This window comes from Papilio polytes, unplaced genomic scaffold (assembly GCF_000836215.1).
Source record: "Papilio polytes unplaced genomic scaffold, Ppol_1.0 DF821610.1, whole genome shotgun sequence".
In the NCBI taxonomy this organism is placed as follows: Eukaryota; Metazoa; Arthropoda; class Insecta; order Lepidoptera; family Papilionidae; genus Papilio; species Papilio polytes.
Window position 1 is genome coordinate 172,962 of NW_013527594.1, and position 25,696 is coordinate 198,657.

Genomic DNA, 25,696 nt, shown 5'->3' on the forward strand with positions numbered 1-25,696 from the left:
ATAAGACCTCTGTGAGAATATGTTTTTGCACTTGTAACCCTATTATAACTTTTACGATAACCAGCGATTTGATGCAACTCACCCTTAATATGTTATGTGTATTGTTAAGATAAACCCATTAATAACTAACCAATTTTTGTTCATTATAAGTGTTTTTTTTATCTAAATTCAGTAAATACGTAATACCGCAATAACTAAGCTTCTATTATAAAAACATAAATCAAATGAAATTCGATCATTCGATTTGTATTCTTAAAACATTTGCAAAGGAAATTGGTTTTCCTAACTTCGTGTATAAATTGAACGTTCGATCCTAAGCAAATCTCTTTGTTTTTCTTTTGAATATAATGTTTACATATTTTGGAGAATGCTTTTCTATTTACAGAGGAGGGTTTGAATGTCCATAGCTTAAATTGTTACATTTTTGGAATTCTAACTATTACAAAAAATGTGTTTTTTTTTAATAAGGTAACATGAATTTAATTCAAAGATTTGTTAAACTCGTCAACCGTACCAGGAAATCAGAACGCGGTTCGCTACAAAACACCTTTTATTATGCTACGCTTCGTAGAGGGTGCCGTAGCATTCGCAAAACACTATCTACGAGTAGAAACAATTGAATGGTTTCTCTAGCATTTGTAAAGCTATTAATGTTGTTACTTTTAAAAATGTGAGTTTTGTACAATGTTAACTCATGAATACTCTGTATTATTTTGTGTAATTGCGTCCGCGCGAAATTCAAAGTATTAAAATTAAATTGCCTATGTGTTTCTCTAGACTATTCTCTACTTCTACTAAATTTCATCGGGGTCTCTTCAGTTGTTTATGTGGGAAACCCTGACATCCAACAGTCTTATCTTTTGCATTTATAACATCAGTAAGATTTAAATAGCTGGTTAAATAAAGCCAATTTTATATTTTAATGAATTCAATTATACCTAACGTATATGGATATCGTTCAATTGACTGCGATTATAATTTCAAAGAGGGTTTAGACCTGCTAATGTATTGTTATTGGTATATAAATAGATTTATCTAGCTTAAAATGTTATTTCTTTTGGACATGGTATGGACATGTTATGCAACGAAACGATGGGGACATAAACCAGAAAGTGTTCAGATTGAATGTGGATGGCTACAAAGGTAGAGGAAGACCAAAGAAAGTATGGATGGATTGTGTGAAAGAGGATAGGCTTAAGAAAGGAGTGGATTCAGATATGACGGCTGATAGAGATGTATAGAAGAGCAGCACATACTGTGCCGACCCTCCGTAAGGGATAAGGGCAAGTGGATGATGATGATGATGAAAAGTGTTATTTAATTTGTCTAAACCTCTATGTGGATAGTAAATATTTTCAAAGATCTGTCCATTTCAATAATGTAAAGTTTCCTCTTTTCTTGCTAAGAATAAAGTATAAAAATAGTTAAAAGTAGGGAAATCTTGATAAAGTTTCTAATTAGCTATCTCTTTGCAGGTACTCTTGGGAGGCGAAAGAATTCTAACAATGAACGTGACCTAAGCCCGCGGAGTAAAATGAAGATCCCCTATTTAGTACTGACACTAACTTGTGTCTTTTCCTTCTCCTGTACCCACGCTAAAATAGGTAAGAGGATTTTTATAAAAATTTATAATACTAGCTTTTGCTACATTGTCCGCTTGGAACAAAAAATGTAGCCTATGTTACTAAGTGATAAATTAGCTATGTAATGATGAAACAATTGAAATCGGCCCAATAATTTTTCAGTTATTTTTTAAATACGTACATAAATTAAAAAAAACATAAATTTTCATCCTTATAATATTACATGCAATATGTTCTGGTGCAGCTTCTTCCTCATCAAACTATAAGTCATTAACTTTATTTTTAAAATGTGTATATATAGGGATTTTAATTAAAAGAATTATTTCAAAATATGCAGTGATTGCTAACATCAAAGATAACAAAGTGTATGTTTCCACTCTATTATATTAGTATAGATATTTTGATGCTGTTTGTATAACTGTGTGAGAAAATATATTAAGGAAACATTCTTTTGATAAAAACTTTTAATATATTTCTTTAAACCCGGATTTAAAAAAGATACGGTACAGTCCGGTAAAAAGATCTCTTTCTTTATCGCCTATCTCAAAACGTGACCCACAGTTTCATGTTTTTCCTACGAGCCACGAAGCTCCAGCTAAATGACATTTAATCTAGATTTCCCTTGCGATTGCATGGACCTTTGCACCGGCCATTAATGTCTTTTTGTAACCGAAAAGCAAGTATGATACGTGCTTCTGTTATTAATATTTTCTACTGTAGAATATTCTAAGAACTCACCGTACAGACTGACCTTTTACGCTGATACTAAGGTTCACTAAATTCTCAAAGTTCAACTAAGATGGGTATAATCGTAACTACCTCACAAACATTGTTTGAAAAAGATGTATTAGTCACCTTTTCCCTTGAAAGGGATGCTAAAAATTTAAAAACATTTGCATCTAAAGTCGATAACATGTACAAGTTTTTTAACTTCCACAAATGTAACGACAAATTTTAAAGGAAATTTCTTAATCTTCGAATCTTCGGGAATCTTCGAATTTCTCGTATTTCAAAATCTACAAATATCAAAGACATTTCATACAAACTCATACATGTGATCGTTGGCCTCATTTTGAAGTTAGTTAACTAAGTTCAGAGTAAACACGAGTGATTTACTAAGGCTTCTTACTTAACCACCTTTGAACTTTAAACTTCTGTTTATGTCTTACATCCTGTGTTAAGTTACATTTACGTAAGTAAGATAATTATGAAGAACATGTGGTTTCATTAAAAATATAATATTCGTATAGTATATTACTCGTTTTTAAACTTCAGAACTTTGGAAAATAATTAAAAGAATAGTCAAATGAAAGTTAAATTTAGTTGTTTTATTATTTGTCTATACTTATAAAGTGGAATGATTTGATTGTTTGCACTAAATAGGTTCCGAAACTACTTGACCTATTTAAAAAACTTTCTCCATTAAAAGCTACATTTTAACTATGTCACTTTGTATATTTTATATAGCTGTTGCTTGCGATTTCGCCCGCGTGAAATTAAAAAAATATAATCTATGTTACTCACAGATAACGTAGCTTTTTAACGGTGAGAGATTTTTTGAAATCGGTCCAGTAGTGTTTGAGCTATTTCAATACATACAAAAATACAAATCTTTCATCTTTATAATATTAGTATACTCGTAGATCGACGGAAAGAGAATAAATGACAGAAAAATTTATATTCTTTGTAATCAAAGCGAAGTTAAACCGGATAATTATAAAATAATATTAAAAAATATTTAAACTATAATATTTCAAGTGTTTGAATAAAATTATGGATGCTTATTTACTGTTTCGAATAAATTTAATTAAAATGGAAACGTAAGAATAATTTAAATCAACTGATTTGAATTAACATTTTAATATCTCAAATTGTAAGCAAATATTTCATTTTTCGTTTTTGATAAAAACAAACTCGGTCAAGTCCGGCACTCCTTATCAATCTCAATGACTCGTTAAAAACGGCGGACGAATAAATATAATTAAGTTTTATTTAAACAAAATAACCACCAATATCATTTAAATTAAAGCCGGTACGGATTTTAATTTATAAAGAATTTGATTATTCAGTTAAGCAAATTTATCTGTGATTTAAACAATATGATAAAATAATTACAGGTACAATTAAATGTGAAGAAATCTTGAAAGATGTTTCTAATTTAAATTTTCCTGATTACATTCACCAGACAAGTTTCAGCGAAAATCAAAATAGCATAACTTATATCAACAAACAATGATAGTACGTAGATACGTAGGTAAAAGTAGTTAAGAACATAAGATTAGTGCCATATTTTGTTTGTACTGTCTATGCGCTAATTTTACTAATATTATAATTGCGAAAGTTTAGATGGATGGATAGATGGATGTTTGTTAGTCTATAGCCTAAACGGCTGAAGGGATCTTGATGAAATATGGCATAGATGTAGAGGATAGTCTGAAAAAACAAAAGCAAGTAGCTACTTGCTTTTGTTTTTTTATTCCGCGCGGACGGAGTCTCGATAGCCAGTACATAATAAAATAATAAAAGAATTGTTGAAGAATCATTTTTAGAAACAGATTTATATGTTGTACCAGGAAAGTACAAGCTTTCTTACAAAGAAGTTTTAAAAATATTTTTTCCTTTCCAAACATAGTTACGCTCGCAAAGAAGGCAACCGTTTGTGTTCAATCTGGGGGTAAAAAATGATTTCATTTCATGGTACGTTGGCGCTCTGGCATTTGGTGTTTTATTACGTCTACTTATATAAGAAATTGAATATTACACGGAACAGTTAATAAAAATGATGATACCATTGTTTATGAAAATTCTATTTCCTATAATGTTGTTTTTGTGCAGTTTATCAGATACGAGCTGTTGCCCGCAACTTCGTCCGTGTGGTATTAGAAAACATACGAACTATATAAATTAAAAAAGCTACGTGTCCCAGGGGAACCGGACATTTCTCGGGGATGAAACTTATCCCATGTGTACTCCAGACTTTGTTTTATAGCTGTGCCAAATTTCAACAATAAGATATGTTGAACCGTTGCAAAATGATCGAGTAAACATTAAAAAACTAAATTAATGAATCCCACGGGAACCGTAACCCGGGATAAAAAGTAGCCTATGTGTTCTTCCCGACTATGCTCTAAACCTGTGCCAAATTTCATGAAGATCCTTTCAGCCGTTTAGGCTACAAACGCTAACAAACATCCATCCATCCATCCATCTAAACTTTCGCATTTATAATATTAGTAAGATTAGTAAGATAGTTTGTAACATTGTAAAAGAGAACGAAGAGAACATATGAAAGATTTTTTTTGTAACTGTTAATAGATTGTTTATTCATAACTCTGCTACGAATTTATCATTTTAACAAGTTGACGTTGTCTATACTTATATTGTAAAGAGGAAAGATTTTTTTTTATAACATAAGGCAAACGAGCAAGCGGCCGCCTAAATCTGCCAAAATGGTGAAGCGACCACTGCCCATAGACATCCGCGATTGCAGATGCGTTGCCTACCCTTATCCGACGGAGGAGGAGACGCACATAAAGAGGATATTTCCTCTTCCTATGCATCTCCTCTATCGTTAAATCCACTTCCCCTTCCCATCTTCTCATTAGAAAAGGGTGGTGAAGAGAAAGGGACTAAAATTAGGCCTCCGGCACCACACTCATCAGACGAAACACAGAGTTGCTTCCATTTGACGTCTGTCTTCTGTGTGGTCGTGGTATTACACCGGGAGTGCCGGCCCATTCGTGCTAAAATGTTGAAGAATTGTATTTTTGTATGTAACTCTAAAACTACTTGGCCGATATAAAAATTCTTTCACCATTAGAAAGCTACGTTATAAATGAGCGATATAGACTATTTTATTAATTTAACGCAAGCGCAAGATTTTAATTTTTTTTTTTTATTAGATTGAAAGTATTTTTTAAATGTTAAAGTTGGACTAAAACAGTTTAAAATTTGATTATAAAATAAGGTATTAACATAATAAAACAAAAGTTTTATTGTTTAATTTGCTGTTTACGGTTTCCTTTACAACATATACAGACATGTACGTATGTATAGTGCATATACACGTCAGTAGCCAGCGGCGTATATAAGGGTAGCGAAAGATAATTTAGAGCTGCTAATCACGAGGCACCCCGTTGCTTTGTTGAAGGGTGGGGGGTGGGGTTGAGGGGTGATTGATGTTCCGACTTTCACAACGTCAGGTTAATCTTCGAGCGTAGCGATATAGGCATTGTGCCAAGTGCTTACTTATTTATAACTTAAGTATAATATACAGAAATAAGTTATCTCTTATGTACAATGTATTGCATGTTTTAATAATGATTTTTTTAATCTGTACTAATGTTATAAAGAGAAAAGATTTTTATTTTGGCATAAATTTAAGTCAAAACTACTGGACCGATTTAAAAAGTTCTTGCATCATTAAGAAGCTACGTTATCAGCAAGTACATAGGCTATATGATTTTACTGTTTTAATTAATTTTACGCGAATGAAGTCGCGAGCAAAAACTACTACTACAATAAATAAAGTAGATGTTGCTTTAAATTATTATTTAAACTTTTATTATTAATTTAACTTTGTACATTTAATGTTAAGTCGCGTCTGGATGAGTACATTATAGTTATAAAGTAAACTATACCTTTATTCTGTACAAAAATAAACAATCTAAAATTCTGAGTCATTGCGAGGTGTTAACTCCCAAAGCTATTTGGGTCAGCAGGTAACGTCATTCAAGCTAAGAGTAAATCGCGTCAAACAATACAGGGAAGCGTTAGGCTGTCAAAGTACCGCGGGTAGGATATGTTCATCAATCAAAGAGCGTTATTATGTGGTTAGTGGGTGCGTGAGAACAACGCCGTGGTGCACGCGACTAGGTGTTGCGCGTCACAAACTGCTGACAGAACCCCGATCGAATCGAACATATTAATGACTGCGCTTTTGTTCCCTTTACATGATTTTACTTGAAGGCGTTGTTTGTTTTCCATTATGTTCTTTCATATTATGAAGGTTTTACTATCCTATCTATGCTTCTATACTATTATAATAAAGCGTAAACACACACTGCTGTGTTGCCTAAGATCTTAGCAATTACAGCATATTTTTGAATAATCCTTTTTTTAATAAAAAGGCCTCGACTTACGTCAGGCTTTAGGCTATATATTTTCACGCCATTAAACTTAGGGGGTAAATATTTTGATAAAAACCCTAACGTGGGAAAGATACCATAAGTTTCTGCCAACATCAAGAAAGTAAGGCTGCCATGGTGTGTCATCGTCATGTCATTTTGACATTTGCTATTGATAATCTGACACATGTAAACAATAAAATTGAATTTTCATAATTTTATGCGGATGAAGTCGCACGGGAAGTATCAAAATAATGCAGATGCTTATGTCTTTCCAAGAAAGACTGATTTCCAGATGTTAATGCTAGTAAGAGCGTCCGGATACCTGAAACCAAACTATCGCATTGTTTAGTCTCGCTGTGATTCTTATGAGATTGTGTGCACTGTACTCAATTTTTTCTTGTGCAACTAAATAGTTGGAAGAACTGTGAAATAATAAATAATCACACAACAGATGTGCGATAGTTTAGTTAAAGGAGTAACACTGTAAACGAATTAATTAAATATAAACGTGGGAAGACATTACTGTTTCTTGCATTCTCAACTAAGCCTCGTTCTTTAAGCTCGCCTTATAAATTAAGACAACTTTATCCTCTTGCAATACAAATCGCTCCTCTAATTTATTCGTCGAGTTCAACTCGCTCGAGTTCACAAAGTTTGCTGCGAGAGAACGCCGGCGAGGCGCGGCCCTGTGGCTTAAGACGAACAGATTTTATCTAATTTCTCAACATTTCCCAAGACATTTTTTGCTCTATCAAGCTTTTCGCTTACCTTCATTTTATATAAAAATATTATCTATATCATTTTGTACATAATTTTCTTACTTCTTAACATAAAAAAACTTAAGTTTTTCAATTATTCATTTAAGCAAATTTTCAAACTTTTATTTCGTTTAAACAGATAAACCAATTAATAAAAACTAAATATCTTATCGTTCATCCAATAAATTAAGATATTTTACTTGAGCTTGGTGTTATACTAGTTGTATACGAAGAATATATAAAAACAAAGATATAAAAAACAGAAAAATGTCTTACCTTGAACTGTATAAACCTGGTGACATTTGACGTCATTAATTACCTGTCTCAGACACCTACAGTGTTACGCCAGATTACCTGAATATTCATAATACAATCTCTGTAATGAAATACGCGAGCTCCTATCACGTGTCAGCCGTAATAAATATAATTATACGGTGAAATATACGCGAGTCTGTACGATAGACATGGTTTTATATTATTTCATTAATCCCACGTAAAAAAGCTTAATATCAAAATAAATAAGGCAATATCTTAAGGTTTAAGTTGTTAATTTTTTAGGTTAAAGTACAATATTCTTGTGTATGCGCGCAGGTCTGCCGATTACTCTCTCCGTTCTATAACACCGATCACTTGCTGCAACGTCTGTTTAGTACCGTCAGTTAACGCATGACGTCATGAGACCAACGGCAAGGTTCCGTGCCCAATATAATAAAAAATTGCGACATTTGACTATCTGTGAAATTCTAAATCCTAAATATCTAAATTGCAGTAAATTGCAGATGAAAGCGCAAACCAATCAAGTGTGGTATCTATTTTATAGCGATGTCACATGCGATCGAGCAGCGGTTACGAGCTGTTAGTGTGGCATCACCCTAACTTCAGTAGCAACGGATCACTTTAAGTCAAATAAGATAACCTCAATAATATGTTACGAGTCAAGTCTGGAGATTGCTAAAATAGAACATAGCGTTCCCTTCCTTGTTATTCCAACTACCGTGATATATGTCTTAAAACTTTTTGTCTCAGTTTTTTTAGACTGGCTAAAAGGATAGCTAATTTTTGTACGCGTGCGTTGCCAGTAGAACTCATGCTAATATAACGCAATTGTTCATCGTTGAAATTGGGTGTTTCATTTATCATTCGTTTTTTTGCTCGGCGGGCTCGGCCGTGCGGATAAAGTCTAACAAATTATAGTGACGCTTTCGCTACACTGTTGTGTGACAGTATTTTCTTTTGGGAATTTATTTTTCATCAGTTCTTTGCCGCAGGAAAATACAGTCTGTTTTTATTAGAGATGGGACAAGCGTGACTTTCAGTTGAGCTTTTGGCTCAGCGTTAATATTTCCTTTCAATTGACTTCAACTTTTTGTGGCTAAATAAATGTTTACTCGCTTCAGTAACAGGAAATAGTTTTTGATGATAAAATTATTATTTATAAGAGAATTTATTCTACAGATTCATTTATTATACGCTACACATTTTCAGTTTTAACTGTCGATCCTAATATAAAATGGAAAGTGTTTAATGGGCTTTATTCTTAAAGAAAATGAGATTTAGGTGGGTAGTGCAGGACATTCATAAGTTCCTTTCTACCAAATACTAATGTTACAAAGTTAAAAGATTTGTTTTTTTGTATGCATTAAAATAACTCAATAACTATTGATCTGAATTATAAAATTCTTTCACCATTAAAAAGCTATGTGTTTTTTACTCAAAAAATTATTTTTAATTTCACGGGGACGAAGTCGGTAGCAACTATTTAAGTATATATTGGTGTTTATCATGTACAAGAATTTATTTAAATTTTGAGTACACTTTCAACACAAATGGTAAATTCCGATTCGTACTGAATATCGTCCCAAGTATTTTGAATTCTCATTTGAATTCAAGACGTGGATATGAGTTTTGACATCTTCTTGCTATAACATAAAAAGAAAATAAATTGTCGTTTCGTGTTTAGAAAGCATTAAAGCTTTTTACTTTCGTACCCAGAATTAAATCAGAGTTAGAGAAAATGTCATTTACTTTTTATGTAAAGCTACCGGATTCTGCTTGTTTGCTCCTTAGCATCCTAATTTAATCTTTTTAAACAAAGAAAAGCTTCTTTATATTAAAAATACCAGCGTTCCAAAGAGATTTTGAACTAATAAATACAAAAGAAAAGTGCTTGAGAAAATTAAATTCGGTATGAGTTTAAAATAAAATTGCGAAACTAAAAAACTTCAAAATAGATTAAATAAATTAATTTTAAATTATGTTTTTGTTTCAGGTTATTTTTGGCATATAACAGATTTTCATTACGATCCTCTTTACACCCCACAGGGAGATACACGAAGATGTAAGTAAACAAAACAATTACAACGTTTTAAGTGAAATTACTTTCTTTCTGTATTACCAAATTAAAAGATGTTTAGTTAACGATTAGTCTTGCTAAATTGCCTTAGTTTTAAAAGTTCATAACATTCCAAAATTATTAACCTGTTGACGCCATTCTAATCTCAGTATAATATTATTAGAAGACAGATGTCCATAACAATGCAATAACACATTCAATACCATCTACATGCAAAGCCTAATTTACGTTAATCATCATCATCACCAGCTCACTATAAGTCCCCACTGAAGGGCTCTGAACCTACCCTAAGTAAGGGGTGACTAGGCCATAGTAACCACGCGGGCCCTATGCGGGTTGGTTGACTTCACAAATATCTTTGAATTTCTTCGCCGATATGTGCATGCATCACGATGTTTTCCTTCACCGTAAGAACGTCGGGTAAATTATGTACATATGAAAATTCGAAAAATCGAAAATTCATTGGTACATGGCGGGATTCGAACCCAAGATCTGTAGATTACAAATAAAGTGCTTAAACCATTGAGCCACCGACGCTCTTGTTTGAATACCGTCAAGTATGATCAATGCTCATAATCAGATCATTATAAATACAATCAGATTAATAAGGTATCTAAAGTAATGTTTATTTTCCTCGTATTTTAATGTTAAACTCACCTATACGTATAGATTGTCGGCGTGCAGACGAACGCGGCAGTTCTGGACATCACCGTGCTCTCGGTCGCTACGGGGACTACTCGTGCGATAGTTCGCTAGAGCTCATTGAGTCCGCCGCCAAGTACATGAGGACACGACACTCAGAGAACGTCGAGTTTGTACTCTGGACGGGGTAAGTGTTGCATGTAATGTGTTCGAGTTATACGCTGTTAACAGTAATTCCTAAATTTGTAGACGGCCTCTTTGTTGTGATTTTAAGTCCTTAAAGAAGTAAAAATATTTTTGCGATATGAAATTTGAAAGAATTTATAAAGTAACAATCAACCCCATTTTACTAATAAATTAACATAATTGTAATAGAATCTTGTACCTAAAGAATGAAGAAAATGTACATTACAATTATTTTTTTGATTTATTTACTTATTTTTTTTTTGTTATGAGTTGCTGAAAATAAGACTGCTAAAAATATTACTTTTTCTAACAATACAATGATGTTTACAATTTCCCTTAACGTTTTATTTCAACATAGAAATACGTAACGTGAAACCTGAGAATTCGTAAGAATGTAACAATTTCCGTGGCAAAGTTTCGAGGCTGTCGCGTACCCTCGTCTCGTGTGTGTCAAACGCTTTTACTCGAAAATGTCAAACGATCTCAATAAGGACCTTTGTGCGTTCACGCCTCGAATTATAAGATGAATATTTTTTGTATTTTGAAAATTCCCAACACATACGAAATTGTATTTAAATGATCTTTTACTTTTATAAATTCTGATAAAATTTTACTGATATTGTATTATCTATATCCGTACTAATATAATAAAGCGCCAAAACACACTACTTCGTGGTGTAGGATGTGAGCAATCACAGCATATTTTTGAATAATACTTTCTTTAATACAAAGCCCTACACTAACGACACGCTTTAGGGATTTATTTTAACACTATTAAACTTAAGGGGTAAATAAATTGGAAAAAAATATTCATGTGGGAAAGGGACAACTACAAGCTGCCAACGTTAAGAAAGCAAGGTTACTATGGTAACGGTTATTTTGACATATGTAGACAATAAAATGTTTTTTTTTTAATTTCATGTGGATGTCGCACGGGAACAGCTAGTTTTAGATATATTTTTGCTGATGTCATACGTTAAGAAACAGATTAATAATCTCTTTTTCCTCTTTTTATCTATTTAAGCTACGATATTTAATTTCATTATCTAATTAATCTGTCTATTCTATTCCTTACTGAGTATCGACTTTAATACTAGGTACTATCTTCCAATTATGATATTTTTAAACGCAATTTCTGCAGTTTTCTTCTATCTTTTTAGTCAAACATCTCCTTTGTAGACATCGTTCCATTCTTGTTTATATGTTCAACATCTCTCCGAGTCACTTATATATACCACCAAAGAGATTAAAAAAATACATGGAGTAGGCATAGTTGACACGTCTCTTGAGACATTTTTCACATAATCTTACTAACGTTATCTATGAACAGACTCAAAACTAAATGACAATGTAATTAATTTAATTTATTTTAATGTTCAATGTCTGTATTTTATTTTGTAACACTGTTTAGTTTACAATACATAGAGCTTATTATAGTAGATAGAGGTGGCGTATTTAACTTGACAACTAATATATTACCTGTCAGAAATATTACCGGTGAAAAATTTTTGCTAACTATTCCTAGTCGATTCATTTCTTAAATATATGCTTAAATGTTTTTGTCTATTTTAGGGATATAATAGCAGCTAGATACACCGGCAATGAGGAAGAGAGGTACCGGGCGATCAGAAACATGACAGAGTTACTCGGAAGGACGTTTAGCTCACATTTCGTGTTTCCAGTCCTTGGACACTTGGACCCTTCACCTTCAGAGACTCTTACTAATCTGTGGATGCACTGGTTGCCTCTAGAGGCATTACAAACGTTTAAAATCGGTAAGTAATCTTAATTCTTACTAATATTATAAATGCGAAAGTTTAGATGGATGGACGGATGTTTGTTAGAGTTTGTAGTCTAAACGGCTAAACGGATTTCGAAGACATTTGGCTAAGATGTAGAGGACAATCTAGAAGAACACATAGGTTCCTAGCAGTTTTTTTTAATTCCGCGTGGTCGGAGTCGCGGGCGAAAGCTAGTGAAATGTAACTTTTAATTAGTAAACGATAATTATTATCAATATCATTGCCAGTTTTCAAAACGTATAGTGATGCAATATTGTGTTCTAAAGGACTTAAAGAGGAACATTTTTAATTTCACGATAGAGACCTAAAATAACGATGGCATATAAGAGTCCTTAGAAAATGCAAATTCAATCTTATCGAGTACTTGTCTTATAAGATTAATATTCAAATGTGACTTAGCTTTGGCTCAAAAGTCACTCCAAGGGTATGTTAAGACGCATTAACCTAACTATTTATGAACATAAATATTATCTTTAAAATTGTTTAGAAGAATCTAGATGTTTAACTTGTTGCAAAAATACAAAAAAGCTTTTCTTGAACCAAATACAACTTTATTTAACTTATATACATACTAACTTTCGCCCGTGACTCCGTCCGCGTGGAATGAAAAAAAAAAAACGAAAGTAAGTAGACTATATGTTCTTTCAGACTATGCCAAATTTCATCGAGATCCATTTAGCCGTTTAGGCTACAAACTCTCACAAACATCCATCCATCTAAACTTTCGGATTTATAATATTAGTAAGAAGTATAATAATATAAGATTAGTAAGATTTGCAAAATCATTTAACAAAACTATATCGATCACATCTTTTCTATGCACTTCCTTTTCTTACCTTTTGTTTTCATTACATCTTTTTTTATAAGAAACCACGCAAACGTCTTGGTGGCCAGTATGCAACCTCTTTGTATGTATTAGTACTACTTGTCAGCCAAAGAGATTGTATTTTGCACTGAACACTAGTTACAGTAACAAAGGTCATATTTAAATAAGCTAGTTACAAGTAGCAATGTAAATAATGTTAACAAAATATTTATTTGGCTTTATTTATGTTATTGAAATGCTAAATTGTATTTCATATTTTAGGTGGTTATTATACGATAGAACAGTCGCATAGTAAACTTAGAATCGTGGCTCTGAATACAAATTTATTCGGAATCCGCGAAGTGAACAGCGCACCCGCAAAGGCTCAGTGGGAATGGTTGGACGCTGTTTTAGATAAAGCTCAATCGAATAAAGAAATGGTAAGCTTGTTTATCTTTCTAGAAATTTCACTACGTGTATAAAACAACTGAAGTTATATTATTACGCCTAACATTTACAAGTATTAGATGGGAAGGGGAAGTAAATTGGGGGGGGGGGTATGACACATAGATCGGGAAAAACTCTTTCTGTACGTCCATTCCTATTTTGATTATCAATAGGCAACGCATCTACAAATGCGGATGTTTAAGGGCACCGGTAGCTTAGCTATTTTAGCGAATTTCGGTGGCTATTGAAAACAAAAAAGTAGAATAAGTGTAGTAAAAAGAAAAGATAAGAGACTTAAGAAGGTATATGAAATTTCACAGCCAGTAAAATTACAATCTAAGGAATAATCAAATTAACATATGAAAATTGACACAAATATGAACATTTCATGTTAGGAAAAAGTTATTTTCAACTCTAAATAAAATTTATATTTTCAATAGAAATAGTGCAGTAAAATATATTTCAAAGTAAATTGTAAATATGAAACGAGAAAACTTTTACATATGCGCTCTCTTGACAAGTTTGTATCAAAAATCTCTCGGGGGCTATGTGTCTACATAGTAAGTGAATGGGATGATATATAAATATACAGAGTTCAACATACAGACAACAATTCAGCCGTGACTAACTTGATAAATATACTAATAATATTTTATGCAAAAAACTATTAATAACAGAAAATTTCCCAATGAAATTTCATGCAATTTCATACTATTAACCATATTTGACAGTGGTAGAGCCCGCTTTAAGATCTTCGTAGGAATAGGCCGGCTCGCCTGGTATAATACAACGACCACACAGAAGACAGACGTGAAGTGAAAGCAATTCCGCGTTTCGTCTGATGTGAGTGGTGCCGGAGGCCTAATTTTAGTACCTTTCCCTTTCCACTCTTTACTTAAAAAGAAAGGATGGAAAGGAAAAGCGGACTTAACGGTGGAAGAGACGCATGGGAAGAGGAAATGTGCTCTTATGTACGTCTCCTCTTCCGACAATTAAGGGTAGGCAACGCATCTGCAATTTCGGATGTTTATGGGTAGCGGTCGCTTTCCATTTCGGTGGATTCAGTAGGGCGCTTGCTAGTTTGTCACCTTATGTTATAAAAATAAATTATACTAATATATAATGATCATAACTTTTGTTAATTAGTTTTTTCTTTTAAATTCATATTTAATAAGGCATAGTTTATGAAAAGAAAATGGCGTCGTTATATGTGGCCAGTATCAAGTATCATAACTACGTCACCGGAACAGCAAAGGATGTCCGGTCGCGGCGGCGCTAATAAATTACAAGCTAAAACTCGTTAATCTAATCGCTTTTGAAGTTGTTTCACAAAAATCATATAAAGTAGGATTACTGCCTTTTGGGTATAGCGTAGCAAAGCTTATTGTTCTATTGTAGAATTTAATAAATTGATTTTTTAACAAGACAATAGGTACGTTTGTAGAAAAGGCAAGTGTATTTTTTTATTGAGTAATAGCATCCTGTTTGTCTGTTGATTGAAGTCTAAATTATTAATGAAATAGTTTTAATGCGATAGGAGAGACCCTACTTCAACATATTAGCTAGGGTTGTACCCATCTGTCATTTTTTAAAGATATCAACAAACAGGAGTACAAGCTTATACCAATAAAAAAATAATAGTATGTTTTTGTTCCAGGTGTATATAGTGGGTCATTCAGCGCCAGGAACAGACCTACGTCCAGCTTATAACTCTTTATCTGTGGACGCAAACGCAAAATACTTGCGGACAATACGGCGTCACGCAAAAATTATTGCTGGACAGTTCTTTGGCCATTTACACGCGGACACTTTCCGCGTTATCTACGACAAAGGTTCTATTCTATTAATTTTTAATAGTTAAATTAATTAGATTCTAATGAGTACCTTCTTTTAAGGTCGTCTATGAAATTCAATGACTAAATGGGTTTTTAATTTTACTGATTTTTCATTAGTATGAGAATGTAACTGAGTGTTTTTTTCTTCTAGATCAACCCGTATCATGGGCGTTATTAGCACCTTCTGTAAGTCCACACCACGACCCAGCAGGTTCGTCAAATCCGGGACTCAGACTTTATAAATTCGATTCTGACACCGGTAAGGTAAGCGATGTCAAAATCCCTTTTTACAATTTGTACTGTCAAAACAATCACATTACGAACGGGCGCATACATTTAACTAATTAATCGCACAACTGTTATGCGATTGTTGATTGTTTCGCAGCCAATTCTATTGTTAAGTTGCACAACTAAAAATCGAGTACTGTACGCACCTCCATATAAGCTTATAGGAATCAAAGCGAGACTAAAGAGTTGTGCGGTGGTTTAGTCATAAGTATGCACGCGCTCTAAAAATCGTTTCATTTCCATACAGAAACTGAAACTACATGTTTTATACAAGAGTTTTGTTTGTGCGATAAAACTTTCATCTGGAACTTCTTTACCAACTAAATAAGAAAGAAGTAAGCACTTTAACTGCCAACAGGTCCTAGACTACACGCAGTATTACTTGGATTTAGCGGCGGCTAACCGCGCGGGCTCGGGCGCCGAGTGGACTGCCGAGTATAACTTGACCCAGTACTACGGACTGCGCGACGTGTCTGCGGATTCATTGCATAACCTAGCGGATAAACTTCGTATAGGCGCGCCACACGAAACCGCCATGTTTAATAAGTAAGTTGTTCTTCACTATCTATTCTTTTTTCCTTACAATAAGCTTCAAATAGAAGGGAATAATGATTTGAACTGAATACTTATAACACGCTACTACTAGCTTAACCACTATATAAAAGCATTAAGGTTTTTTGTTTTAGATTTGACTAAAAACTAATTAACAATTTGACTTTACATAATAATTTTGTTGAAATAAATGTTCAATTTAATGAAAGTTTATGATCACATTTTAATGAGTTTTTAATTTAATGATAATTAATAATTATATTTTAATGAATGTTCAATTTAATGAAAGATAATAGTTCTGTTTTATCCAGGTACTTAAGGGCATACAATGTGAAATACGAAAGTGCCGATAACTGTGATGGAGCGTGTGCGCATCAACATTTCTGTGCAATCACATGTTTGGAGCACGTCGCTTACCGGCAGTGTGTAGAGGCTGCGGCCAGTGCGCTAGCCGCGTCCGCACAGTCGGCTGACTTGATCCTCCCAGCATTACACGTCTTGTTTACACTTATTGTAATTCTAGTCATAGTCGTCTAGTCATTTCAGTACACGATGTTTTTCTTAATTTTAATAATTTAATGGTTATAAAAGTAGTTAAGGACGGCTTTTGTATTGTCTCTGAATGTTTACCATTAAAAAAAGTGTTAAGAAGATTTCACTTTTCTATTGCGTTTGATATTTCTACGATGAATAAATAAATTTTATGATAAGTTGTTATAATTTTTTTGTGGATGAAATATTATGTTGTCTTAATATTTGACTGTTTGACACTACAAGAGACATTGTTCGGTGTACAATTCGAAGCTTTTCACATGTATTATTTTCGAAAATCCAGAATCACTGTTGAACGATTTCTTTTTTATTTTTTATTGACATTAAACCTTAAAAAGTTCGCTCAGAGCCCAGTATGTGATACGTGATTAGATTGTTAAGCGTAAGATTAAAGAAATTTAAAATTATAAAAATATGTATGTTTTGTAATAATTACACATTTGTAATTTTAGTTCTTGATTGCATTTTTTATGTTTATTGAAAGAGAACAGGACTTTCTTCGTCCTGAATCATAATCTTATACTATTTAAATTAAGTATTTTCCTTAGGATTTAATTATTTTGTAAACCTCTAGATGTAAGATACAATGTAATTGTAAAAAATACTTAAACTATAGTAACAATAATCTTTATAGTTGTAATATAAAAAGCTTGTACGACGAAAAATCTGTAGTTACAATTTTTATACTACTAAAAAACCTATAATTTATATGTACATAAAATTAGATTTACATTCAGTCAACTTAACTGTACTCTAGAAATTTCATTTAAAAAAACTTAATAATTGTTGTTTTCATAACTTTTTGATTAAATTGTTTAATTTTCCAATCCAATTTTAAAAATGCTACACGCTAACACGATTTGTTACGAGTAAAGCTTTTATTTCATTAAAAATTAAATTGAAAATGTGATTATTAAAATTTTGTTGAAGAGCATTTTAATGTTATAAGACTACATTACATCAGTAACTAGAAGTGTACTAAAAATGTAAATAAGTTTAGCGATACTACTCGTTTTTGAGGAACAATTAGATAATAAGTAACAAAATGCCGCATTTACAGTTATTTAAAGGTTACTAAAACCACCCCTTAATATATATTTCCGACGTATATTTCAGTAAATAGTAATTACTTTTTATGAAACCTCATCAGACTAGGTTTACATCAAAAAAATCGAAGTTTTATAAAAATTCATCCTTTTACGGACATGGACAAAATCTCGTAACTACAAATTTAAGGGCGGATTCTGAAGTAAAATTACACAAGTGGAAATTTCACGTTTTTACGTCCAGGCGCAAAATTTACAGAGCCCCCTACCCCGTAACTGTCGCAAACATTTTTGTCTTACAAGATAATAATACTTTATGAAGCATAATACTTATGCTTTATGAAAGAATGAATATTAATTTGGTTATTTTTACACTAAAGGCTTTAGTGACCATTAAATGACTCTGTTAGCGGTTTTATCTAGGCGCAATTTTACGTAAGACCAATGCTAGTGTTTATTTAACATATTACATTTTATTCTGAGCTCTGTTAAATAAGCTACACTCGCTAATATTCAATATTCACGTATTGAATGTAGGATGAAAATTACTTTTCCTAATAATAATTGTAGAATTACCTTTTGCTTTGTTTCGATAAGTTTTTCGAACATGTAAATTTGCTTATTTGTTATTACTGGTAACTATCATACGGATTTTAAAATAAATAAATGTGTTTAAATTCTCTTATTGGTACTTTTTTATCTTTCCTTTTTAATTAATTAATAGTTAATTAACATTTACATACATTAATAAATATTAATTGAACAATCAATCCGTTAGGTCTATATTTATTTATTTATTTATTTATTTATAAAGTACACCAACAGATAAGTTATAGAACAATTACATAAGAAATAACATATAAGACACAAGAATGATAACAAATCCAGTTATAGGTCTATACTTATAAATAGTAGTTTTTTTAGTTATATCATCAATAGAAATTCAGATAAAACAATGTTATAGTAAACTGAATTGAAAATTACGAACTAACTGTGGTAGTGAAATAAAAAGAATTGCATGACAACATATAAAAATAAAAAAACAACAAGTCATATATATGTCACGTTAAGAGTGAATAATTGAAAATTATTAATAATAATCGATTATTAATAATAACCACATGTTTTAGTAAATGTTAATAAACGATCGAAATTTATTACTTTTAGTGGTAATTATCAAGTTCAAATAATAATAAGAGTTAATGAACTCTTTTGAAATAAACATGAAAGAATATTGTTTTATAGGTAGTTTCCCGTTAGATTTTATTTCTATTTTACTGGTCTAAATACAAATCGACCCAACGGGAAAAATGTATTAATTTGTAGCCCAACGAAAACACACTTTATATCGAAAATATCAGAAAGTAAGCAGGTTTATCGTCCGCACAGAAATTACTTGCGGTGTAGAACTGTATGTTACTTCCCTTTTAGGCTACATTCGTAATTTTCCTTATCGTTTATCAGCAGTAAGGAAAGCTACTTCGTAATAAAATTTTACGGTAATGTTCCACATCTTCACATGCAGAGATAAATTTATTTTCAACTCAGAATTACAGTCATTTACTTTGCTTAATTGTTATTGTCTTGGACTGTTAATTGTTCTACTATTTTTAAAAAATATTGTATACTAGCTTTCGTTTTTAATTAACAGAAAAAAAACAAAAGCAAGCAGCCTATGTGGTTTTCAAGACTATGGTCTACATCTATTCCAAATTTAAAACTATAACAAACATCCATCTAAACTTTCTCAATTATAATGTTAGTAGTATTATCACTCTTATTTCCAGAATTAATATCGAAAACATTATCTTTCTCGTTTTTTTTCTTTCATTTTACACCATACGAATGATCCCAATGAATTCAGTATTTTGTTATTTAAGCAAAAATCGAAAAATCAACCAATTTCTCTATCTGATTAAACAGTTCCATTTTATTGAACAAAAACGTTACGAAAAACTTTTTTTAAGATCAGATCATATAAACTGAGAAGACCAACTAACAAATGATATAGCGATTCCTCATATCGTTTATGAGAAATGGAGCACCATACGTTGCAATAAAATGTTACGATAATGTCCAACTGTCTTCCCACTTGCGATAAGGACAGTTACACAATAGTTCATATAAGTATCAGTTATATTGATTACAAGTTTAATATTTTTGTGATACGAGTATTTTGAAGAGAACATCAAGGGTTCATTCTAATGGAATGTAAGATGCATAAATCTGAAGGACGAAGACCTGGGGATTTAAAGACGAAGAGGAGACTTCATTTTTAAACTAGCTGTGCTACTTCATCTGCGTGAAATTATGAAAATTTTATTTTATTGTTTACATTTGTCAAATAACAAATGTCAAAATGACATGACACGATGACAACCTTGCTTCCTTGATGCAACTTATGGTCTCTTTCCCTCTATGGGTTTTTATCCATAATATTTACCCCCTATGTTTAATGGCGTAAAAATATATAGTCTAAATCGTGACGTAAGTGTAGGGCTTTTTATTAAGAAATTAATTATTCAAAAATATGCTGTAATTGCTAAGATTTTAGGCAACAAAAAAGTGTGTGTATTCGCTTTATTATAATGGTACAGATAACTAACTTAAATTTAAAGGACATAGATTTTGCTACAGACGTTCAATTTCAACTGAACAGTTACTATTGATTAATGAGATTAAGAACTGAAAACAAATATTAACAACTCACATATTTGGATTATTACTACAATTCAAACTCTAATACAGTCTTTTAAGGTAAGGGATGAATAAGGAGAGCATATTCTTCAACCGCACCAGTTGTGTAACAAACTATTGTAAATTTCACGATAGTTACACAGCGCCAGCAGTTTCTCAATTTCGTTCAACATCCGGCAGCAACTGAATATTAGATTGTCAAAAGCACTGACCGCTTGCCCTTTGTTTCATCAGCGAAACCATATGAATTTAACTGATCAAAGCATATTCAAACTATTGTTATAAAATATCTATAGAATATCTATTCGACTAAGTATGATACTGTAATGTAAAACAAAGAAGTTTTTTTAAGTAAATATTACAAAACATGTTGACTAAATTTGAAAAGAATTGTCTTGGAAAATTAATCTTCCCGAGAAATTTGAACCCTAGCTACAAAACAATCAATATCTTAATAGTTATTTGTGGCAGTTACATCCAAGCAATTGAGAGGGACAAAGGAAAGTCGTTAGACACGTACTTACGCAATAACATCCGTTTAATAGTAGTTCTCAATGTTTAATGTGAAAAGTAAAGACATAGTCGTTACTTTGTTACAACAGACCCATACTCGTAAGTAAATTGTCCACGCTTTTAGCACCAAAGATATGCTCTTACTGTTTCTTAATCGAATACATCATATTGAAATAGTATATATTTAAAAAATACTATCGAGTTTTAACACAATAAACGTTAAATTTTAATCTAATGAACACTTTAAACACAGTCACAACTCTTTTATTACTTGTGATATGCAAAAGTTTGTACGTTTGGATTTAATACGTGTCTCCTAAGCGGCTGAACGAATGTACATAGGATTCGACATAGATGTAGAGCATAGTCTGGAAGCGCATCTAGGAATTACAAACCTAACTTTTTTATTCTAGTGTATCATATTATCATCTGTTCAGTAAATGCCTATAACAAAAGGGTAGATGGTTGTTTACAAAGTAATTATGCCATTCTGACCAATTTCATATAACGACGGATTCAACTTCAACCAGATGTGCACGAAACCCCTTTTATCCCTTTTAGGTTAAAACGACTTAAGCAAAATGGATCAATGTGTTTACAGTACATCAGAAGTGCTATAAAATTTGAATATAACATTTAAGAGCATAGGAAGAAAGATACAGTCAAGAGGGATCAAACAAATACATTATTATCATTTTTTAAATAACGAAAGTTTAAGCACGTAAGGATTATAACCTTGGTATTTTTTATAAAACAAAAGGTGTAAGGAACAAAATTTGTCGTTGTTTTAACTTGACTTATAACATCTTCAAATCATATCGTGCTCTAATCCGATTATGACGCCATCTATTGTCAGATGACAATAATTAAAATAATATTTTGTTTCGAGTTCGTTTTGATATTGAGAGGATCACATTAAAAAAAATAAAGTTCAAATATTTTCTTCTAGACTAAGTCTGATTTACATCTAATGCATATTTAAAACACGAACGTTTGTATTTGTCAATGTCTACGAAATGGCTTGTTTTAAAAGGCTCATTTGCTCATTAATATTCGAAATTCCTCTGGAATGGGTTATCGACGTGAGAGAGTTGCCGATTGCTATTTGGAGGTGCAACGTACTTATCAGATGTTTAAAAACTGTATTGACTTATGCGTATTTTTAGAATTCTATGTAACTACTTAACAACATTCCATTTTTGTAATTACTGATTTATATTTACGAAGTTGTGTCTGTTTATACTATTGTAATAAAGCGTAAACACACACTTTTTTGTTGCCTAAGATGTCACCAAATTCGTTTTTTAATAAAAAGCCCTACATTTACGTCACGCTTTAGGCTATATAATTTCACGCCATTAAACTTAGGAGGTAAATATTTTGGATAAAAACCTTAATGTGGGAAAGAGACCATAAGTTGCTGCCAACATCAAGGAAGCAAGATTGCCAAGGTTTGTCATGTCATGTCATTTTGACATTTGCTGTCAATATATTAATAAAATTTTCATAATTTCATGCGATTGAAGCCGCATAGGAACAGCTAGTATTTAGATATAATCTAAAAATGAAATATCAGATTTAAAGAATGAAGTACTATAACATTAAATTATAGTTTAACAGATTTAAAGAATATCGTGTGTGCTACTTTAGTATCTACAAGGTGAAATATCGGCTGTAAAAGGTGGATCGAGTTAGCCCGCGCAACAAATTGCACAGTCTGAATTTTTTAGTCTCGACTTTTTCAATGTCCATCGTCTTTGTAGTCCACTTTTTTAAGTCCCAAACGTCAGTTCGAATAAAAGTTTCATCCACATAGTCGGTGTAAATTTGTAGAGATGTGAAATTATTTATTTCGGTATGCATTTAATAATATATACCTATAGTAATAATACAAAAAGGAAACATTTTGTAGTTTTGTATGTATGGAAATAACTCAAAACAGTACCGATTTAAAAAAAATCACAATTAAAAAACTACGTTATTAGTGAGTACATAAGGCTATATATTTTTTTTATTACTTTCCGAAGACGAAGTCGCCAATAACAATATGTATGTATACGCAAACTTAATTAAAGTGCAACAAATGGCGAAGTAGATATTTTATTTTTGTCTGCCATGTTTTTAAATTTCCGATAGATCGTTGTTCGGGGCACTCTACTAAATTACATTTATTTGAAGTATCCCTTTTATAGACGGATGCACTTTTTGAATTTCATTCAAACTCACTCGTTATATAGAGGCGAGGTTATTTAGAGGGATTGTGCTTATCAAAGAATTGTTAAATTTGATTGTTTTAATTAAAGTATTTTGCCATAAAAATTGGTTTTAATTTTTCTTTTAATTTTTAAGCTGTATTGTATTACATTTGTTAATTCGGCCATCATTGTGATTTTCCATTGCCGAAAACGTGTCTACTGGTCTCTCTTTTTTAAGCGAATATCAGTGATGTCAATAGGTTTGTACACCGATGCTACTAAAAGCGGCCACCAGAATCCGCCAAAATGGCGAAGCGCTGCCCATAGACATTAGAAACAGTCTATGCATTGCCGACTTTTAATCGACGGGGCAACGCATACAGAGGATATTTCCTCTTCATATGCGTTTGTCAAATCAACTTTTCCTTCCCATCCTTACCTCTTAAGAATAGGGTGGAAAGGGAAAGTGACTAAAATTAGACCTCCGGGACCACACTCATCAGACGAAAAGCGGAATTGCTTTCACTGTTTTCTGTGTGGTCATGGTATTTCACCGGGCGTGCCGACCCATTCTTGCGAAGATGTTAAAGCGGGCTCCACCACTGTTCAATCTTGTTTTTTATTTCCTTTTCTCTGTTTGTTTCAAATAGAACAAAAGAGATAGCTATATTGTCGTTCATCAGGTGTCGTGACAGTACAGCTTCACGTAATGGCCGGTAATTAAAATGTTCATGACATTGATAAAGCTTATAAAGAGGCAAGTTATTTGTCATCAATGTTATTAATTGCAACAAAATGCTTGATTAAAATTTCCGCCGTTATGAGTCGCCATTTTATATAAATACCTTGTTTAATTTTCATTATGATTAATTGAAAATATACATTTTAGTTATTAATTAAATTTGAAATCATTTATCTGTAAACGAAATTTACTACTCCAATACGTAAAGGCGAAACTTGTGGGCCTAAAGACTAGAAAATACACACAAAAAACTAGATGGGTTCCATAGCCGCTTGACTTTTTTGTTGGTTTTGTCAACTGTACAAAGAGGCCAATTCTTCACTTCTAATTATTATTGTACTTATTGAATATAAACAATTTCTCTATTATTATTTACAATTCTTAATTAACCATTGCTTCGTTGCAAATCAATACTAATTAGTTCTGACTAAAAAGAGGCCAGGATTAAGGATTAAGTAGTCCTTCAGGTAATTCTAAACGGATTAAAAATTACAATAAAAAAAAATTGTAACCTTTAAAAACACCTTCAGTTGCTTTGTTCGGAACTAAGAGTTAAAACAAATCTCTTGAAATTTCCTCAGCTGTTGCGGAACTACTAAATTGAGTTTCAAACTCGAGCTAACACTTACCTGACTCATTTTTCTTTCAAGAGAGAAAATCTTTGCACCGACATGAATAAAGAAATAAAGATAAATTTTATTATTGCAGTTGTAGCTAAGAGGAATATAGTCTCTTCACTTGAATACCGTAATATTCAAGACTATCTTATTAATATAAATACGAAAGTTTGGATGGATGGATGTTTGTTAGGGTTTGTAGCCTAAACGACTTAATGGATTTCGATGAAATTTTACATAGATGTAGAGGATAGGCTGAAAGAAGTCAACCTACTTTTGCTTTTTTTTAAATTCCACGCTGTAGTTGCAGGTGAAAGCAAGTGCTAGGATAAAAGTAATTTTAACACACCAATTCGGATTTCAAGTTAATATCTTTTTTTAATACAAGCTCGTGCAAATTAAGGACAAATACTCAAACGATATTTAAATATGTAAAATGTTTAAATTACAAGGTCACCCTAGAATCTCGAAGTCCGTCAGATTGATTGCGATGTTTACAAAGCGAAATATTTTCGTACCATAATTCGGCTGTTATTCTGAAAATGTCAAAAACATTATTTAATTTCTTTACACTATTCGTTCTTAATACTACTTTCCCTTCAAAGTCTTAAATTATCTGTACAGCTGTATTTAAAACTAGCTGTTCTCGTGCGACTTCATCCGCATGAAATTATGAAAATTTTATTGTATTGTTTACATTTGTCAAATTATCTATTACAAATGTCAAAATGACATGACATGATGACAACCTTGCTTCCTTGATGTTGGCAGCAACTTATGGTCTCTTTTCCACATTAGGGTTTTTATTCAAAAAAAGTTAAAATATATAGCCTAAAGCGTGACGCAAGTGAAGGGCTTTTTATTAAATAAAAAAACAAAACCGACTTCCAAACAAAATACACGAAAAACAAAACAAAATGCACTAAAAACAAAACAAAATACACCAAAAACAAA

At 32.1% G+C, this 25,696-nt stretch overlaps 1 protein-coding gene across 1 annotated transcript in view; it reads left to right on the forward strand.

The window, feature by feature from the left end:
- The window catches only part of LOC106108348 (acid sphingomyelinase-like phosphodiesterase 3a), an 18,005-nt gene extending 1,088 nt beyond the window's left edge, over window positions 1-16,917 (forward strand). Inside the window, exons 2-10 of the mRNA XM_013289500.1 lie at window positions 1,476-1,604; window positions 9,740-9,808; window positions 10,493-10,652; window positions 12,224-12,426; window positions 13,541-13,698; window positions 15,363-15,537; window positions 15,692-15,804; window positions 16,187-16,374; window positions 16,692-16,917. Coding sequence (XP_013144954.1) covers window positions 1,476-1,604; window positions 9,740-9,808; window positions 10,493-10,652; window positions 12,224-12,426; window positions 13,541-13,698; window positions 15,363-15,537; window positions 15,692-15,804; window positions 16,187-16,374; window positions 16,692-16,917 — 1,421 coding nt within the window. The remainder of the gene's footprint in view (window positions 1-1,475; window positions 1,605-9,739; window positions 9,809-10,492; window positions 10,653-12,223; window positions 12,427-13,540; window positions 13,699-15,362; window positions 15,538-15,691; window positions 15,805-16,186; window positions 16,375-16,691) is intronic.
- Window positions 16,918-25,696: the final 8,779 nt, after the last annotated feature.